Source organism: Camelus ferus, chromosome 22 (genome assembly GCF_009834535.1).
Source record: "Camelus ferus isolate YT-003-E chromosome 22, BCGSAC_Cfer_1.0, whole genome shotgun sequence".
Taxonomy (NCBI): domain Eukaryota; kingdom Metazoa; phylum Chordata; class Mammalia; order Artiodactyla; family Camelidae; genus Camelus; species Camelus ferus.
The window spans coordinates 15,751,985-15,771,077 of NC_045717.1; the positions used below are offsets into that span (position 1 = coordinate 15,751,985).

General features: G+C 56.7%; 2 protein-coding genes and 1 long non-coding RNA gene across 5 annotated transcripts; 2 read left to right on the top strand and 1 right to left on the bottom strand.

Moving 5' to 3' along the window:
• Nucleotides 1–17,087, top strand: CERS1 (ceramide synthase 1). Its single transcript, XM_032465210.1, has 7 exons — nt 1–452; nt 2,787–2,946; nt 6,654–6,834; nt 8,594–8,755; nt 9,067–9,214; nt 9,428–9,537; nt 16,897–17,087. The coding sequence occupies exons 1-7, from the start codon at nt 204–206 to the stop codon at nt 16,937–16,939; spliced, it is 1,053 nt and encodes a 350-aa protein (XP_032321101.1). The 5' UTR covers nt 1–203; the 3' UTR covers nt 16,940–17,087.
• Nucleotides 12,105–17,980, bottom strand: LOC116659009. Of its 3 annotated transcripts, none has more exons than XR_004314278.1 (4): nt 17,431–17,980; nt 16,435–16,680; nt 14,050–14,173; nt 12,105–12,210 (listed from the first exon to the last, which is right to left on the bottom strand). It is a non-coding gene; the product is annotated as an uncharacterized LOC116659009 (long non-coding RNA). The 3 variants fall into 3 exon arrangements; XR_004314279.1 differs by lacking the exon at nt 12,105–12,210 and adding an exon at nt 13,316–13,444; XR_004314277.1 differs by lacking the exon at nt 12,105–12,210 and having other exon boundaries at nt 13,917–14,173.
• A 133-nt stretch (nt 17,981–18,113) lies between these two features.
• On the top strand, nt 18,114–18,932 carry GDF1 (growth differentiation factor 1). Its single transcript, XM_032466346.1, has one exon. The coding sequence runs from the start codon at nt 18,114–18,116 to the stop codon at nt 18,930–18,932; it is 819 nt and encodes a 272-aa protein (XP_032322237.1).
• Nucleotides 18,933–19,093: the final 161 nt, after the last annotated feature.

Sequence of the window (19,093 nt, forward strand, 5' to 3'; positions counted from 1 at the left end):
TCCCGCGCGCCCTGAAATCGCGGACACGGCGTCTCAGCCCCTCGCGTCCCTGCGGGGCGGAGCTAGCTCTGGCCCCACCCCTCCGTCCCCCGCGCTCCGGCCAGCGCGCCCCCTGCCCAACTGCGGCGCGTGACGCGGGGCGCGCGGCTCCGGCGGCCACCGCGGGCGGGCGCAGACGGCCGGGACGGCCGGGAGCTGGCGGCATGGCGGCGGCCGGGACTGCGGCGGGGCCGACGGGGCCCGAGCCCATGCCGAGCTACGCACAGCTGGTGCAGCGCGGCTGGGGCAGCGCGCTGGCGGCGGCGCGGGGCTGCGCGGACTGCGGCTGGGGGCTGGCGCGCCGCGGCCTGGCGGAGCACGCGCACCTGGCGCCGCCCGAGCTGCTGCTGCTGGCGCTCTGCGCGCTCGGCTGGACCGCGCTGCGCTCGGCGGCCACTTCGCGCCTCTTTCGGGTCAGTGCTGCTGGGGGTCGGACATGGGGGCCCCAGGCTGGGAGGCTGGGATGTTAGGGGTTCGCGGGACGGGGATCCCAGGACCCCGCGCGCCCCTTTCTGTTTCCGCGGGCCAGGATCACTGGAACATGAGGGGCCTTGCGCTGGAGGAGCGCGGTACGCAGAATCCTGGGCCGCTGCGTCCCCCTTTCGGTCGGTGCAGGGTGGGGGTGGGGGTGGATGCGGGGGTGTGGCCGAGCTGGGGGAAGCCTGGGACGTGGAGACCCCGACACGGGAGGGATATTCAAGATGTGGGGAACCGGGACACCACCCATTCCGGTCAGTGCGGGACAAGGGGGCCCCGGGCAATGGGAGGGCCTGAGCTGCCGCGCACTCGTTTGGGCCCGGCGGAGCAGTGAACCGAGAAGCGGAGGACGCGGGCGGGGAGGGCTCGGCTCAAAGGGCCCGCCTGCGCCTTGCTCCCCTGGGCCATGCGGGGAGGGCTCAGAATCCAAGCGGTGTCCCGGGTCCGTGTGGAGGCTGGACTGGCTTGTCTGCTGCTACCGGGAAGAAGCAGGAGCTGCCCGGTCGCTGCCGCGGGCCTGTCTGGAGTCAGCGCCACCCTCTGACCAAGGGATGCAAAGGCCTGGGCTCGCCGGCCACGCCGTGGTCGCCGCCTTTGGGAAGGTGGCACGGCCTGGGTCTTCTAAGTGGGGCCTGCAAGCGGTCGCGACCAAATTGTTCAGTTTCCAGCGAGCCTAGGGAGGCCACCGTCCCGGTCGGAGAGGGACTGTGGGGGTGACATTTGCGCCTAGCTTCCCTCCCATCCATGGGGAGTGGTCGCTGCTATGGGAGCTTGTGGCAAAGCGTTTGGGCTCCTGGCTTGGCTGTGACTCCCCTGTGGACCGGCTGCGGTCACTCCGCCAGTCTGACTGGAGGTGGCAGGGGGTGCAGGGACAGAGCGCCGGGAGCCAACAAAGGGGCCTTTCTCTGCTGGCTGGGAAGAGGCCGGCCCTTGTTAAGTAGGGGTTGGGGTGTTGTCTGGCTGCCATTGTCCCCACCCCACCCCCATATCACCCACATTGGGTAGAAAGACCCCAGCCACCACCCTGCTCCAGGGAGGGGGAAGCAGGCATGTTAAGGGCCTCTCCGTAGGTCAGCCCTGGTCCCAATCTGGCTTTGTTGCTGCCCCCACCAGTTGGGAAGTGGGAGGCCCAGGAGAACGAGGACTAGAGCCCAGGAGGGGGATGTGGTCGCTCTGGAACTACCAGGGTGGAGCAGGCTTCCTCCCCATGTTCCTGAGGGAGCCGGGTGGAGGACAGCAAGGTTACAAGACCCTCACTTTTGGAGCCCTCGGAGGTCAGGCACTCGCTCCAGTTCGAGGCTCGCCCTTCCCAAGAAACGGGCGGAGGGGCTGCGTAGTCTCCAGAGCTCATCTTCTTGGTAGCCGCCTGGTTGTCAGGGGTTACCGAAGCTGGCTCTGGCTGTCTCCATGGCGACTGCTGTTGCTCCGGCCCCCTCAGCCTCGCCTAGGGGAAGGGGGCGGGGCTTGTCCCGCAGCTCTGGAGCCTCGACCCCAGGGAAATTGAGGCTCCGCCCCCAGGGGCGCTGAGGCCCTCAAATTCCTCCGTGCCTCACAATTTGCATGCCTCTACTTCCCTTGTGTCCTCTCTGATGTCCCTCAGGTCCCCCATCTCATTGTGATGTCCTTTACCGGACCTATTCCCTTTCTCCCTCCGCCCCATTCTCTCTTCCTTTGTCCCCCTGCGTTCCCATGTCTTCCCCACCTACCCACCCCGTCTTCCCCAACCCTCTGTTCTTCTCTGGTCTCCCCAAATTCCTCCTCTGAGGCACCTCAAGTTTCTCCTCCATGGGGGTCACGTGGAGTTCCAGCCCCCTACCCCGCCGTGTTCCCCCAGATGCCTCCATATTCCCCTCCATGTTCGCTTCACAGATTCACCCCTACAGCCCCTTCCAAGTCTTCTGTTTAATCCTCCCTCCTCCCTGTCATACTTCTAGCTCCCCCTGTGACCTCCCAAGCCCCCTACTCCACTGGGCCGACCCCACTGGTCCCCCTTGCTTTACACTCACGTGTCCCCCTCCTCCCTCACATTTCCTCTCAGGTCTCCCCCATCACTCCCCTCCACACGCCGCTGTGGCTGGACAGCTGGGCACTAAGTTTAGCCCTTGGCAGGCACACGTGGGCTCTGGTTACGTTCCAGGTGGCTGTGGGTACCGGGCCTGGTCCTCCCCAACACTTCCTGGCCTGGGGAGTCCCCAGACCTTGATTTCCCTACCCTGCAGGGGCGACCCTTGGCCCCTAGGGCTGATGGCCACCCGCCTTCTCACCCATAGCCCCTAGCCAAGCGGTGCCGCCTCCAGCCTAGAGATGCTGCCAAGATGCCTGAGAGCGCCTGGAAATTTCTCTTCTACCTGGGCGCCTGGAGCTACAGCGCCTACCTGCTCTTCGGCACTGACTACCCCTTCTTTCACGACCCGCCCTCCGTCTTCTATGGTAGGGGACCTGCCGGGATGGGGCAGGTTAGGGGAGGGCTCGGTTCTAAACTCAGAGAAGAGTACATGGGGGAACCAGACACTCATCAGACATCCCACGCTGGATGTCTGCTTTGAGACAAGCGCGATCCCAGGGCCCTGGGGCCAGGTCAGAGGGCACCCTGTCAGGGCTCAGGGAGACATCCTAGAGGAGGACATTCCTGAGGTGGTCCAGGAGTCAGGAATAGGACATGCCAAAGCCCTGGGGCTTGCATGAGCTTGATGTGTGAGGATGAGAGGAGGGGCAGGAGTTTGAGTTTCATCATAATGGGATGGGTTTGTGAATTATAAAAAGCATCCTCTGGCAGCCAAGTGGAGACAGATGAGTCTTGGTAAAGGAGGGAAGCAGGGCCCAGGGGGTAGGTGAGAGACCAGTGTGGCTTGGACCAGCTTGGTGAGGAGATAAAGATGGTGAGAAGTGGCTGCATCCATTGGTTGGTTTGGGTGTGGGGATCGTTGAGGCCTGAACTCTGGGTGGGATGGACATGAAGGGGTCTGCAGTGTCCTCTGTCACCAGCCAGCAGGTGGGTGTAGAAAACTTGGTCTGTGAAGAGGGGGTCAGGCTTCTCTACCCCAGTGCTGACCACCCAGGCCATGTATCAGGGACGCACATGGTTCCTGCTATGTGATGTAAGCATCCCAAGAGGTCTCCGGTGGCACCATTGGAGGGCTAGGCAAGGAACCCCCGAGCTGCACCTGTCTGTCTTTGTGGGACCACACTGCCCACATGGCCACGTTTGCCATGTAACACATACACATTTCTGGTGTCGTAAATCCCTGGAGGGGAGGTTTCAGCTGTCATTCAATTTTCCTTTATGAGAATGAATCGTACATAGTTGAATTCTCTCAAAGTTTAGGGGATGGAGCCTCTGGCTCCTTTTTATAAATGATGCTATGATAACACAATTGCACATTAACTGCTTCTTTGCATGCGCATATATTGAGCACTGACTGTGTACCAGGCACTGTGCTGACACAGCTGTGAGCAGCTCAGAGAAAGCCCCCCCACCCCTGTGTTCTTTTATTTTTATATATTTTTTTAATTTTTAAAAGGGAGAGGTAATTAGGTTTATTTATTTTTCAGTGGAGTTACTGAGGATTGAACCCAGGACCTCATGCATGCTAAGCAGACACACTACCACTGAGCTGTACCCTCCCCCACACCCCTGTGTTTTGGGGGGACAGATAGTGAAATACAGTCTGTTCATGGTGATAAGTGTGGATGAGACAACTTGAGTGAGGAGAGGAGAGGGGTGTCTGGGAGGTGGGGAGGAAGGCATATGCTACAGGGGTGGGGATGGTCCCACCATAGGTGACTTTTGAGTGGGGACTTGGAGGAGCCAGGAGCAGATAGGAAATGCAAAGGTCACTGTCGGACAGACAGACTACTGGCTGTTCAGAAGCAACCAGGAGTCCAGTTGGCCGTGGTGGGGACAATGGAGCTCTTTCCCAGAGGGCCATGAGCGGGGGAGGGGGGATGCTGACAGGGTGATTAAAGGAGAGGGCTGAGGACCAGAGCCAGGGGGCTCTGACCATGTCAGGGCCAAAGTGGGGAGAGAAGTGGCTGATTGAGAAATGTTCTGAAGACAGAATTGATAGGATTTGCTGCCAAACCAGAGATGGCTGTGAGAGAGAAGGGGAGGGGGTAGGGCTGACGCTGGGGTCTAGGGGACTGGGGGTAGGGCAGATTGGAGGGAGACTAGGAGCTGGTTTTGGGACACCCAGGGGGCTGACTCCAGAGGTCCAGGAAGGCGATGAGGCAGGGGTGACATGGAGGGTCCAGAGCAGCAGGTGGGGTGTGTGTAGAGAGGAGGTTGGAGGTCCACAGACAGAGCCCGGCCCCTTAATGTGCAGGGAGGTGCAGATGCCACCATCTGGCGGGGAATTATCTATTCCCCTCCTTCCTCTGGCCCAGATCTGGGGCCCAAGGCTGGAGGCGGGGGCACTCCCCACTGTAACAGTCTTGCCAGCACAATAGATGGAAAAGTCGGTATCTAGTTTCCACAGAAAGGTGCCTCTGCATCCCTTCCCTCTAAAGAGGGACAGAGGCATCTGGCAGGTTGAGGGACCTCCGCTGACAGCAGTGCTGGCATGTACCTGTGCACAGAACTCGGGGTAGGTCTGGCCGGGAGGGTGGGTTTTGCTGCTGACCCTTGGGGAGCCCCGGACCTGTTAAAGTTGGGGGTGAGTGATCTGTATGGTGTTTTATACTTTTTTAATTAGGTAAAATTTATGTAACATTGAAGTAACCATTTTCCCCATTCACAAAAAGACAAATACTGTATAATTTCACTTATATTAGGCACCTAGAGTCTTCAGATCCCTAGAGACAGGAAGTAGCCTGGTGGGTGCCAGGGGCTGGCAGAACGGGGACAGAGAGGGAGTGTTTAATGGGGACAGAGTTCCAATTTTACAACATGAAAAGAATTTTGGAGATGGGTTGCACGACAATGTGAATATACTAGTGCTACTGAACTTAAAAATGGTCAAGATGGTGAATTTTCTGTCATAAGTATATTTTACCACAATTTTGAAAAATTCACCATTTTAAAGTGAGCAGTTCAGTGGCATTTTGTACATTCACAGTGTTGTGCAAGCACCACCTCTATCTAGTTCCAGAACTTTTCCATCACTCCAAAAGGAGACCTGTCCCCATGAGCAGTCACTCCCCATCTGTCCTCCCCCAGCTCCTGGCAACCACTAATCTGCTTTCTGTCTCTGTGGATTTGCCTGTTCTGGACATTTCGTGTATGTGGAATCATTGGTACGTGATTACATGTGACCATTTGTAACTGACTTCTTTCACTCAGCAGAATGTTTTTGAGGTTCATCCCCCTTGTAGCTTGTCAGTGCTTCCTTTTTGTGGCTGCATAGTGTTCCATTGTGTGGGTGTGCCACATTTTGTGTACCCATTCACCCGCTGAGGGACATTTGGGCTGTTCCCCTTTTTATGATTGTGACTAGTGCTGCTGTGGACATGGGAGTACAAGGAGCTGTTGAGTATCTGTTCTCAGTTCCGCTGGGCACAGGCCAGGAGTCTACTTGCCGGGTCATGGGGTCTGTGTATTCACAGCCATCAAGGCTGCTGTGGGGAGAGTGGACAGCCGAGAACAGGCTCTGGAGGCCAGGAGAAGCTGGGGCTGTGCTGGGCAGGAGATGGCGGTGCCTGGACCAGGGTGGGGGGGTCGGGGGGAGCAAGTGAGTGGAGGCGTGGAACAGAGATGGACTCCGTGAATGGGGGTCCAGGTGGATCACCGTTGCAGGAGGGGCCAGGGCAGAGAGATGAAGGGATGAAGGGCTGTCACTGAGGTGGCAGCATAGGAGGCATCTAGGTAACAGCCAGGCTTCAGGGGGTCTGGCACCCAGGACAGGGTGTCTCGAGAAAGCCTGGTAAGAGAAGACGGGAAGGGGGCTGGGGCAGAGTTGGAAATTCTGCAAAGGACCAATTTCAGGAGTAGGAGCTCCTTTTTCTAGAGATCTAGAACTGTTCTAAAAAAATGTCTATTCATAAACAACAATGGGTAGAGAACTGGCAGCAGGAAACCAGCGACTAATGCACCTGCGGAGATGCGCAGCACGCCCGGCTCGATGGGGTGGCATGTGGGATCGCTTGGGGATGCCAGAGGCTTTGCAGGTCCCTGACAGCACCTGCTGTCTGGCTCTCCCCAGACTGGAAGACAGCGATGGCAGTCCCACGGGATATCGCAGCTGCCTACCTACTACAGGGAAGCTTCTATGGCCATTCCATCTACGCCACGCTGTACATGGATGCCTGGCGCAAGGACTCTGTGGTCATGCTCATCCACCACGTGGTCACCTTGGTCCTCATTGTCTCCTCCTATGCTTTCCGGTGAGTCCAGGAGGGAACAGGAAGGTGGAGGGCACTGGCGTGAGCAGTGACAGGAGGCTGGCACAGGGCAGAGGCTAATGCTTGGCAAGGAGTTGGGGGGTGGTTCTGGAGAGTGACTCTGGAGTGATGGGTGAAACAGGTGTGGAGAGGCATCACCCTGCTCCCACACCATCCGTCCCCCTCCCACCCCGCCTGGATGGCACCCTTGGCCGGGTCACATAGCAAGTGTTTACTGAGCACCTGCCATGCAGCAGGTGCTGCTGGGGGCGCAGCCGTGAACACAGTAGACAAACCCTGGCATTCTAGAACCCACTGTGGCCACGACACATGGTCACAGAGCTCCAGGCAGAGCCTGTCCAAACCACGACCTGCTGGATGTGTAAAATCCATCCTGATCCCAAGGGCCAAGGAGAGTGAAAATATTTTGCAGTCTCTCTCTCTCTCTTTTTTTTTTTATTGAGTTACAGTCATTTTACAATGTTGTGATGTAGTCTCTTTCTTATATTATGAAATGATAATAGTTTGGATATACTGAGCTAACTAGAATATATTATCGAAGTTAATTTTACCTCTTTCTCTTTACTTTTTTTAAAATGTGGCTGATAGAAAATTAAAACGACATATTCAGTTCCTATTGGACTAGCTGCTCTAGCTGCACCCTCTAGCGCAACAGCCGCTGACCACAGGCGGCTGTGTCCATTTTAATTAAACTTATATGTTTTGTTTTTGTTTTTTGTTGGGGAGGGAAAAGGGAAGGGGGAGGTAATTAAGTTTATTTGTTTATTTTTTAAGTGGAGGTACTGGGGATTGAACCCAGGACCTCGTGTGTGCTAAGTACGCTCTACCACTGAGCTGTACCCTCCCCCCTAATTAAACTTAAATCAAATCCAACATTCTGTTCTTCAGCCCTACTCTGTGGCTCCTGTATTGGACAATGCAGACTTAGAACATTCCTATCAATCTTGAAAATTCTATTAGACAGCCCTGCTCTAGAGGGTAGAACCAGATAACATCCTCCCCCCCCAAAAAAGCCCGTGAAATAAAAGCACTAACAATTTGTTTGGAGGTGATAACTATGGAAGAATAAAGTCAGAAGGTAAGGGCTGCGGGGGTGGTGAGGTTAGGTAGGGTGGTCAAAGGTGAAGGCTCCGCAGTCAGGAGCCTGAGCTGTCAGGAGGGTAGAGTAGGGATGGAGACTGTGACAGGTGCACAGCCCCGCCCAGGCTGAACTCAGGCCCCTTGGCCCAAGCAGCTGTGAGGAGGCTGGCGAGGGCAGGGCTCTTAGATCCTGGTGGGGATGCGGCCTTTTCCAGGCAAGTCTGCAATTGGCAGCAGTGTTTAGGCTAAATGTATAAACCTGGGAGTGTCAGCATGGCAGTCAGGTTTAAAGTGTGGGGGATCTGGACACAGAATGGCCCAGGCCTGTGAGGGTCAGGGGTCATGGAAGGTCACAGGCTACAGAGATGAGGAAGGATCAGGGAAGGCACTTCCAGGGAGATTCCTGAGTCACTTTGAGGTCAGTGAGACGGGAAGGGTGATGGCCTGGATGGGGCTGCCACAGGGCAGGCACAGCCTGGGTGCTGCTGCTGACATAGCCCCATGAGGGCGTGGGCAGGGCAGGTGGGCCGAGGAGGACGGCTCTGAATGGGCCCGTGGGAAGCCTAGAGGGGCAGCCAGAGAGGCCTGTGCCTGGGAGCCTCGGTGCAGATAGGAGACCCAGTATAACCAGACTGCTCTCCTCTCCTGCTTCTCTCCCCAGGTACCACAAGGTGGGCATCCTTGTGCTCTTCCTGCATGACATCAGTGATGTGCAGCTGGAGTTCACCAAGCTCAATATCTACTTCAAGTCCCGCGGAGGATCTCACCACCGGCTGCACGCACTGGCCGCAGACCTGGGCTGCCTCAGCTTCAGCCTCAGCTGGTGAGCGTCAGGGCAGGAGGGGGCCTAGTGGAAGGGGCAGCCACCAGGTGGAGGTGGGCGGGGCCAAGCAGGGGAGTGGGTGGAGCTTGGTGAGGTGGGCGGGCCTGGGAGGGCAGCAGAGTTGGGAAGAAATAGGTTGGACAGGAAAGGACAGAGCCAGCTTGGAGGCACATGGGCAGGAATGAACAACGGTCGGGTGGTGACGTGCAGGAACCGATGGATGAGTCCATGTGGGACAGGACAAGGCCTGGGTGGGGCCACCTTCCCCCTCTCCCCCACAGCCTCCCCGACCCGCCCCCTCCCTCCTGCAGGTTCTGGTTCCGCCTCTACTGGTTCCCGCTCAAGGTCCTGTATGCCACGAGCCACTGCAGCCTGCGTGCCGTGCCTGACATCCCTTTCTACTTCTTCTTCAACGCACTCCTGCTCTTGCTCACCCTCATGAACCTCTATTGGTTCCTGGTGAGTTGATGCCAACCCCTCGCCACCCCCGCCCCCTTGGACTGCAGTCCCGTCCTGGTCCCTGATCCCCAGGAGCCGTCCAGGGGCAGGCCCTTCTCAGGTGCACCCGGGGTGGGGCATATTGGGCAGGGCAGGAGCGCACGGCTGGCAGGAGGGCAGCGCGGTCGGGGAAGGGGCTCTCTTCTCACCTGTGCCCTCCCCCTTCCTCCACAGTACATCATGGCTTTTGCTGCCAAGGTGCTGACAGGCCAGGTGCGCGAGGTGAAGGATGTGCGGGAATACGATACAGCAGAGGCCCTGAGCCCCAAGGCCGGCAAAGCTGAGTGAGTGTGGAGGGGCCGCCGCCCCTGCTTCATTCCTTTAGCCACGTCTGTCTGGCCAAGCATGTCTGTGGGCAGCCCTAGAGAGCTGGCAGCGAGTGAGGCCGATGCGGACGCTGCCCACCTCCCTGCCAGCCTACATCCAAAAGAGAGACTGCAAAAAGGTGTGGACGATGCTGTAGCGACAGAGTAGACACTGTCAGGGCAGACAGCAAGGAAGGTGGGGTAGAGAGGTCTGGGGGTCAGGGCGGAGGGGTGAAAGGGGAGGATCAGGGTCTCCGTAGAGGGAGCCCTGAGGGCCAAGCCCCATGACGAGGAGCAGCCAGCATTCCAAGCTAGGAATGGCAGCCTCCTAGCAGGTGGCTAGCAGGTGGCAGTGGAGGTGGGGGTGAGGGGGTGCCGTGTGCAACCCAGAGAGCCCTCGCTCTGTTCATGCTGATGCTCTCTGGCCTCAAGGTCCAGCAGGGCAACCGCTGCTCAGCCTAAGCAGAGGAAGGGGCTGAGACCCAGTCCAACCCAGGTAGGAGTCCTAGGGGTGGAGAGGAAAGGGGGCCTCGAGCATCTTGGAGGTAGCGCCCTTGGGACTGCCAGCCCCAGGAGAGCCAGATGGCGTCCAAAGCCCCAGGAGTGAATGGAGGCGGGTTTGGATGACCGGCAGGGTGTGAGGGGTGGCTGAGCAGTCGTGAGGTGGGGGTGCTATCCAGCAGACCCTATGTTTTGGCCTCTGGGAGGTCATCAGTGACCAACCTGGGAAAGGTGGTTTCCGGGAAGCAGTGGGTTCAGAGCACAACGAGGAGGGTCTAACTGGGCGGCAAGGAGGATGAGAGAACCAGAGATTTAAAAAATCTCCTTGAAAGACATGAGAAGGCAAGTGGAGAACTGGGGGGATAGCCAGAGCGGCAAGTGGCATCAAGGGAGGGCTCGGAGGCCTGGCTGAAATTAGTGGAAGCATTTTGCACCTGCAACGATGGAACCACAGTTGGAGTGTGCTGAGGCCCGAAGGCCAGCACCCAGGGTAGAGAGGGGTCAGGCAGGAAAGCAGGGAGGGGACCCAAGAGGGCCAGGCAGCAGACGAGGTCACCCCGGCGGTCAGATCTCAACTCTGTTGTAGAACCAACCAGACTTGCTTTGGATGTAGGTGAAACAGAAATAAAAGAGTCAAAGACAACCCAAGACTTTTGGCTCGAGCTGCCGTTGACTGAGATGGGACTCGGGGCAGGGCCGTGTGAACTGGTGGGGCAGGGGGTTGAGAGTCTAGTTTGGGGGTGTGGGATTGTCAATGTCCTTGAACATGAGTCGGGAATTGCATGTAGAGATCAGTGAGAACTCACTGAACAGACTGACCAACCCTCAGAGGCTTCCAGAAGCAATGGCAGTGGAGGTGGGGGTGAGGGGGTGCCGTGTGCAACCCAGAGAGCCCTTGCTCTGTTCATGCTGATGCTCTCTGGCCTCAAGGTCCTGCTTGGCCAAATCTAAAACTCTGAAAGATCTCCCTGCTATGAAACTGAACTTCTGGAGGTATCCTTGTAAATGCAGAGCCCCAGGCAAAGAGGAGGTCAGGTCCTCTGGTCCCCACAGTGCCCCCTGCTGTCACCCCCAAGAATGTCCAGCCAGAATGTGGGTTGGGGGGCTAGCATCCCCAGTCCCCAGTGACAGCATTTCCATTAGGATGGCAAAGAACTAACAACATACAGAAATGTCGGGACCAGGGGACACGCTGCCCCATGGGCCCCATCCACAGGACTTGATCCCTGGGGATGGCTGGAGTTAGCGCAGTTGGGTATAAAACGAGATAGGATAAAAGGTACTGAGAGTGTGGAGTGTGCCACAGAGGAGCTGGTCAGGACACCACAGAGCCGTCAGGTCATGGAAAACAAGGAGACTGAGGAGCTGTCCCAGATCAGACTGACTGAAGGCAGCGAGGGATCCTGGACCAGAAGAGGGCCATCTGTGGACAAACCAACCAATGAAATTCCAAATAAAGTCTCCAGTTCAGCTCCTGGCAGTGTCCCAGCATTGGTTTCTTAGTTGTGACAAATGCACAGTGGCGATGTTAAGATTTGAGGAAGTTTGGGCGAGGGCCTCCCCTGGAGCTCTCTAGACAATCTTTGCGATGGTTCTGCAAATCTAAAATTATTCTCAAATAAAAAGCTTCTTAAAAAATATAAAAGGCACGAGAAACTGTCAAAAACCATGTTGGATGTTGTTACTTTCCTGGGGTGCCATAACAAAGTACCACAAACTGGTGTGCTTAAAACAACAGAAGTTTACGCTCTCACGGTTCTGGAGACCAGAAGTCTGAAATGAAGGCGCTAGCACGACCACACTTGCTCTGACAGCTCACGGGGAGGATCCTTCCTTGGCCTCTTCCAGTTTTGGAGGGGACTCCAGATGGTCTTTGGCCTGTGGCTGCATCACCCCAATCTTCATTTCCTGTCTTCACATGGTCTTGTCTTCTCTCTGGCTCTTCTGTCTTATAAGGACACTTGTCATTGGATTTAGACACATCCTAAGTTCAATATGATCTCATCCCAAATTCCTTCACTTAATCACATCTACAAAGATGCTTTTTCCAGATAAAGTCACAATCACAGTTCCAGAGATTAGGATGTTGGATATATCCTGTTAGGGACCACCGTTTAACCTATAGATGTCGTCACTAATGATTAGATACAGCTGAAAAGAGAATTGGTAAATTGAAAGCTGTGAAGAAATGACCCAGAACGCAGCCTCAGTAGATGGAAAATATGACAGCTAGGACGGTAAGAATTATCTGGCTGAGTTCTAATAGGAGACAGGCAAGGAGAGGCAATATGAGGAGACATAATGCTGAGAGATTTTTCCAGAAAGTGACAAGACACAAATTATAAGAAGGATGAATAAAAAGGCTTCTGAGCCCCAAACACATCACAGTGAAAATGTAAAACGGCCAAAGAAAAGACATGACCTACAAAACAATGGGAGGCTTACAGCAGCACAGGGAGCTGGAATACTGGAGTCAAACGTCACCTCAAGGGCTGAAAGGAAGTAACAAGCAACCGGGAATTCTGTACACAACTTTAAAAACAGGTTACTTGAGGGAAAGCATCTCCACTGACTTACATGAGATCCTGGGGTTTGAGCCCCAGCAACAGAAAAGAAAAGGAAGGAAAGAAGGAAAGAAAAAGAAAGGATACCCACAAGAACAAAAACTAAGAATGTTTATTACCACCCACAGAGCTCCTCCAGGGGTATATTTCAGAAAACAGGAAAGCTATTCCAAGAAATAGATCAGCAAAGAAATGGGCACATATCTGGGTAAAATTTTTTTGGTTTATTTTTAAATTTTTGGTGTTTTTGTTTGTTTGGGTAAATTTTAAATGCCTACTTTATGAGATTTTAAAAAATTAGAGCTGAAGTATTAAGTGTTATTAATTAATAATATTAATAATATTAACAGGATTGGTGGCTTTGCATCTTGCAAAAGGGTAGGGATTACCTTTGGGCTATATTAAGTACTCCCATTAACAATATTAGAGTGTAGAGGGGAGAATGGAACAAAAAATAGATGCAACAAAGTAAGTTCAGAAAAGGAAAGTTAGAAAAAGCAGAAGTAACGCAAAATAAGAGGGTAGAATCTCAAATATTAGGCATCCAAATAAACACACGTGGAATAATCATGACAGTTATGAGACTTTTTTTTTTTAATCCATCTCTATCCTGGTTAAAAGACTTCAACTCCAGGGTGCATAAAAGTTGCAAGTAAAAGGACAGGAAGAGAAATTCAGGTGCAGTTTTTGATCTGGAAGGATCCACACTATGCAGCCCTAAGCCCTGGCGGGACGAGACCACGGGAGGTAAAGTCCATGCTCCGTGCTCCTCATAGGGCAGCTCAGAAGCAGGAACAGATGTTCTTTTTTAAGCACAGGAACTTTGTCAGAATTGGGGGGAAAAAAAAAAAGCCACAAGGGAAACTTCAGTTGCTCAGACCTGGGATCACGAAGACCATAGAGATGAAAATTCATTAGGTTTGAAAACAGTACGGAAGTGATGACTGAGAACCACTTTGAAGGAGTTCGGAGTGGAGAAACAAATCATACGGCAGCACCGGTGCCTCCCTCGCCCCGGCGTCCCCGGTGCTGGTTCTCTCTCCCGATCCCTCCTCTACTGGGTCCCTACTGGGCCTCTGTAGTGGCCCCAGCGCCCTGCTCGCGACCTCGGTCTGAAGCCCCATTGTCTTCGCAGGCTGCTGGGACCGCAGTCCATCAGGGGCCCTCAGCCCGCCGTGGGTTTGCTGACCTGCACAGCACACCCCACGGCACCGTACATCCACTTACGCCTCCGCTATGCTTTCAGCACCCCCCACCCCCATCCCGTATCTAAAGAGCTCTGGTCCGCAGCTGTGGTCTGGGTCTCGCTGCAGCACCAACGTGGACCAGGGGTCCTCGGTGATGCCTGCGCAGTGCCGGCGCACCTGCTCTCCTGGGGCTCTCCCTTCTCCTCGGACACCAACTGTCCTCACCATCGTCCACTCACCTGATGACCTGGCCTCAAGAAAGCAAGAGTAGCTTGATGAGGACATCAAAATTCTTCAGCTGGCCGGCGGCTTTGGTCTCTCTCTGGGGCTGCCATCCTGGACCAGGGAACTCCACCCTCTTACCTGTTCAAAGACATTCTGATTAAGGAGCGAAATCCTCTCTTTGCCCTTCAGTGCCGGCCTGGCCAGGTTCTATCTCTCCCTTACAGCTCAGTGCCCCTTTCTCTCCCTTCTAGAATCGAGCCGGCTCTGAGTTCTCTCCACCTACACACACCTGAGACCACTCCTGTCTGCTCCACTGAGTGAGGCCTTCTTGGTGCTAACGCTGAGGGTCACTTCCTCTTTTTTTTTTTTTATATAAGTCTGAGATAGAATTCACACACCATGCAATTTGCCCATTTCCCGTGTATATTCCAGTGTTTTTAGACCATTCATAGACTTGTGCAACTATCACCACAGTTTGAGAACATTTTTGTCATTCCCCCAAAAGAAACGCCATACCCACCCCAACCCCTTCTTACGCAGTCACCAGTCTGCCTTTGCTCCCCATTTCTTGCCACCTCACTTGCTGGTGCCTTCCTGCTTCGTCTCTGGTCCTCGCCACCTCCCAGGGCCCTTTCGCTTAATCCACTTCGACTTCCAAGTTTCTCTCCCAGCTCACAGTGCTCCCGAGTGCCGTCTCTGTCTCAGTGTCTGCTTGACAAACACAGCCCCTTCTAAAATATCCAAAAGCTGCCCCTTTCCCCATCCCAGACTACCTTTCACGAATGTCTGTGCAGTGGATGGCAACTCAGGGTAAAACTTTGTAAAACCTGAAGGAGTCCCCTCACCCCCACCTTCTCTCCCTTGCCTCCTCATCCTCAAGGAAACATCCAGAATCCGCCCTCATCTCCTGCCCTCATCTCCCTCCACTTTCCACTCTTGTCCTGATTCTCCTTCCCTGCAGTGGTGCCCTGAGACTGAAAAGTGCAAATCTGATGCTGCAGAAAGGCCATCTTGCCTGAGCTGGGGACTCCTCCCTCCTCCAAATACTAACAGTTTTGGATAGGGGAAGGGGCACTTCGAAGCTTGTTCAGAAAAACAAACCAGAATCACATGGAAAGCTCTGATAAAAAGGCACTGGGCGGGCGTATGGATCCTTGAAGGTATTAAACTTATGTAAAAGTATAGGAATTCAAACAAGGCCGGAACTGAGCTGGGCCATCAAACTTGAGCAAATAAGCATCCCCAGGAGGGAAGGAAGAACTGTCAGTGGGACGCTCGCTGGGTAACCTGGAGAAAAGAGCAAATTCATATCTTTATCTCGTATCAGCCCCCATCTCAAACTTCGACATCTTTAATCCTTTGTGGAAGCTATGAAATGGAACAAGAGCTGAAACAAGAGACTGTCATCCAGCGATCAAACTATGAGAAGAATAGAGAGGCCAGGAGCCCCACCTCTGCTCTGTCTAAAGGACCAACAGGCAGAGCCAGAGATAGATGGGCGGTCCATGGAGGGCTTATCTCTGACTTCACAGATAAAGGTCGGCTGCGATGGCAGCAAGAGATAGCAGCAGCCCACGGAGAAGTGGGCCGAGGGGGAGACGCCATCTCCCAGGAAGGGGCATCTGTCGGCTCCAGCCCAAGGGAAGAGCAAATTAAAGCGACTGACATCATCTTCCCTAGGAGAGTCGTTACGTTCTTATATGCAAGGGACTCTGAGCTAGAGTGCTCTGCAAACCAAAGGGATGCAGGGGACAGAAAAGCACATGTGATAGGGTCTGTGATACCATGGTAGATCCCCAGGAGCAGCTCGGGCAAACTGTGAGTTTTCTGTGCTTTCTGATGTCTAGATCCTGAGACTGTATTACTGGCTCAAAAAGCTTAATACATTTATATGTAAACTAGACCGTAGAACTCACTTCAGCAAAGAGACTGACCGACCATGTGCAAAGGCATGAAGACTTCCCGGGAGTGGGAACAGGAATGGCCAATGGCCAGGCCCACTAGGCTACAGTGAGATGCCTTCTTGGTACCAGCAGGCTGGCTAGTTAAATGGGAGCAACTCCGAGCAAGCGTTGGCAATACTGGTGAGGAGCAGGGGCAGGCCTGTCCTGTCTGGTGAGGTGGGCCTGGGCAGAAACCCCAGGGTGCAGGTCCCTTCTCAGTCAGAACCCCACAAACCTGCCACTAACACACGCAGAGCAGATGGAATTAAGGAGAGCAGCGGTGCACATGGGAGTGATCTGTCACATTTTTGGAAAACTGAGATGCAGGAGAAGACATCCTTATAGTCAGTTTGAAATATGCAAACCATGCTTATTGTTTAGAAGTTAGGGGTCTTTCTCTGTGATCTTAAGCTGGACGCTTATTGTATTGATGAGCGTTTTAAAACATCACGTAACTTGTTTTAGGATATGGAAGCAAAGTATGGGCTGCAGCAGATTAAACAGCAGTGATGGAGAATCCCAGGGGCTGGGAAGCCTTTCCTGGTAGGGCCACTGGAGTTGGGGAGGAGACTGCCAAGTAAGGTTGCAGGGGCCTCTGGTCAGTCAGCCTCCGTGGGAGGAGAGGATAAAGTGCTGGTCCAGGTCCAGGTGGTGGGGTTAAGTCAGGCAGAAACTGGTAGGTGGCTTTTGCTCTCCAGTGGCCTGGGGGGGAGGAGGGGAGAGGAGAGTTTAATTGCGGGGAGGAGCAGGGACCACTTGCCCAGCAGGCAGACAGCCGGGCCTTGAGGGCTGGGAGGAAGGATAGAGGCGGGGCTGGGAAAAGGGATGTGGCGGACAAGGAGGGCGGGACGGGGATAGGGAGGCGCAATGCGGATCCGTGGGGTCCCCAGGCTAATCTGGGCCGGTTCTGGCTCGCAGGAAGCCTCTGAGGAACGGCCTGGTTAAGGACAAGCGCTTCTGAACCCCTCGACCCCGGCCCCGCCGCCCAGGACCCAGCCCCATCCAACTGCACCCCCGGGGACTGCCACGCTGCTCCCCTCTCCTCGCGCCTCGGGACCCTGGCCCTCTCAAGCTCCGCCCCCTGCCCCAACCCCCGCCCTGGCCACTCCCGGGACCCCTGCCCCTCACCCTCGAGACTCCACCCCCGGGATTGGTCCCAGTTAGGCTTCGGGATCGCGGCCACGCCCCCCGGCACCCGGACCCCGGCCCCGCCCCCAGCCCGCAGGTCGGGGAGTCCGGCAGCCCCTGAGCACTCGTCCGCCCGCCGCCAGCGAGGAAGATGCCACCGCCGCGCCTACCATCTCGACCGCCGCGTCCTTCTACTGGCCCTGCTGCTGCCCTCGCTGTCCCCGACCTATGCCCCCGTGCCCCCAGGCCCCGCCGCCGCCGCCCTGCTCCAGGCTCTCGGGCTGCCCGACGCTCCCCGAGACGCCCCCACATCCCGGCCCGTACCTCCAGTCATGTGGCGTCTGTTCCGCCGCCGGGACCACCAGGAGGCCAGAGCGGGCCCACGGAGGACGCCTCCGGGGGCCAACCTGCGACCATGCCACGTGGAGGGGCTTGGGGTCCCTGGAAACATCGTGCGCCACGTCCCGGACCGCGGTGAGTGGAACTTGCGCCCGAAGTGTGGGTCTGGGGAGCGGAGACCCCGCTGGGCGCCCCCGGGGCCGACACAAACCACTAGCCCTGCGTGAGGGAAGCCGGAGAGCCCTGAGGGTCCCCACTTGCTCCGTCTGGGCCTCTGCACTCCATCCGCTCCTCCGTGTGGATATCTGCGGGAACCTGAGGGAGTGGTCCGAAGGCCAGGTTTCTGTGCTTACAGCTGAAGCCCTATCTCTACTCAGTCCCGTCCCCTCTACTTTGATGCCTTCCTGCAGATGACACACCGCCCAAGCATCGCTTCCCCACGGGGCCCCAGGCCTTCGCTTATCCTATCCTCCTCCCCACCATGTCCCCAAACGCGGACTGGCTCTGGCTGCCCTGCACCGGGCAGGGCCTCTTACTTGCAAGTGATGCCCCCCCAACTCCATCCCCCTCCCCCCCCCCCGCCGCTTCACACCATCTGACGCCTTCTAACAGATGGTGCGCTCCTCGCCTCCCAACCGAGACCCCCTCGCGGGCGGGCCGGGCAACGGATGGAGAAGCAGCGCCAGCCGAGCCCTCTCCCTGTTTCCCCAGGCGCAGCCGCCCGGCCCCCAGAGCCCTCTTCGGCTGCTGGGCAGTGCCCCGAATGGACCGTCGTCTTCGATCTATCGGCCGTGGAACCAGCCGAGCGCCCGAGCCAGGCGCGCCTGGAACTGCGCTTCGCGGCCGCGGAGGCGACGGCGGGAGGCTGGGAACTGAGCGTGGCGCCGGCAGGCGCGAGCCCCGGGCCGGTGCTGCTCCGCCAGGCGGTGCCCACTCTGGGAACGCCGGTGCGCGCCGAGCTGCTGGGCGCCGCTTGGGCCCGCAACGCCTCGACGCCGCGCAGCCTCCGCCTGACGCTGGCGCTGCGTCCCCGGGCCCCCGCCTACTGCGCGCGCCTATCCGAGGCCTCGCTGCTGCTGGTGACCCTCGACCCGCGCCTGTGCCACCCTCTGACCCGGCCGCGGCGCGAGGCCGAGCCCGCAGTGGGCGGCAGCTCCGGGGGCGCGTGTCGCGCGCGGCGGCTCTACGTGAGCTTCCGCGAGGTGGGCTGGCACCGCTGGGTCATCGCGCCGCGCGGCTTCCTGGCCAACTACTGTCAGGGCAAGTGCGCGCTGCCCGCCGCTATGTCAGAACCCGGCGGGGCGCCCGCGCTCAACCACGCGGTGCTGCGCGCGCTCATGCACGCGGCAGCCCCCGGCGCCGCCGGCCTGCCCTGCTGTGTGCCCGCCCGCCTGTCGCCCATCTCCGTGCTCTTCTTCGACAACAGCGACAACGTGGTACTGCGGCACTACGAAGACATGGTGGTGGATGAGTGCGGTTGCCGCTGATCTGGGGGCGGGCGGGCGGGATGAGGCAACAATAAACATGCGTGGTCCTCTCTGCTGTCTCCTGGGACCTTGTCACCTGGGGGTGGGGAGGGAAGCGGCTCTGTCCACCGCCATCCACCACCAGGCTGGCGGGTGGGGGGGGGGGGTCCTATAGCGCCACC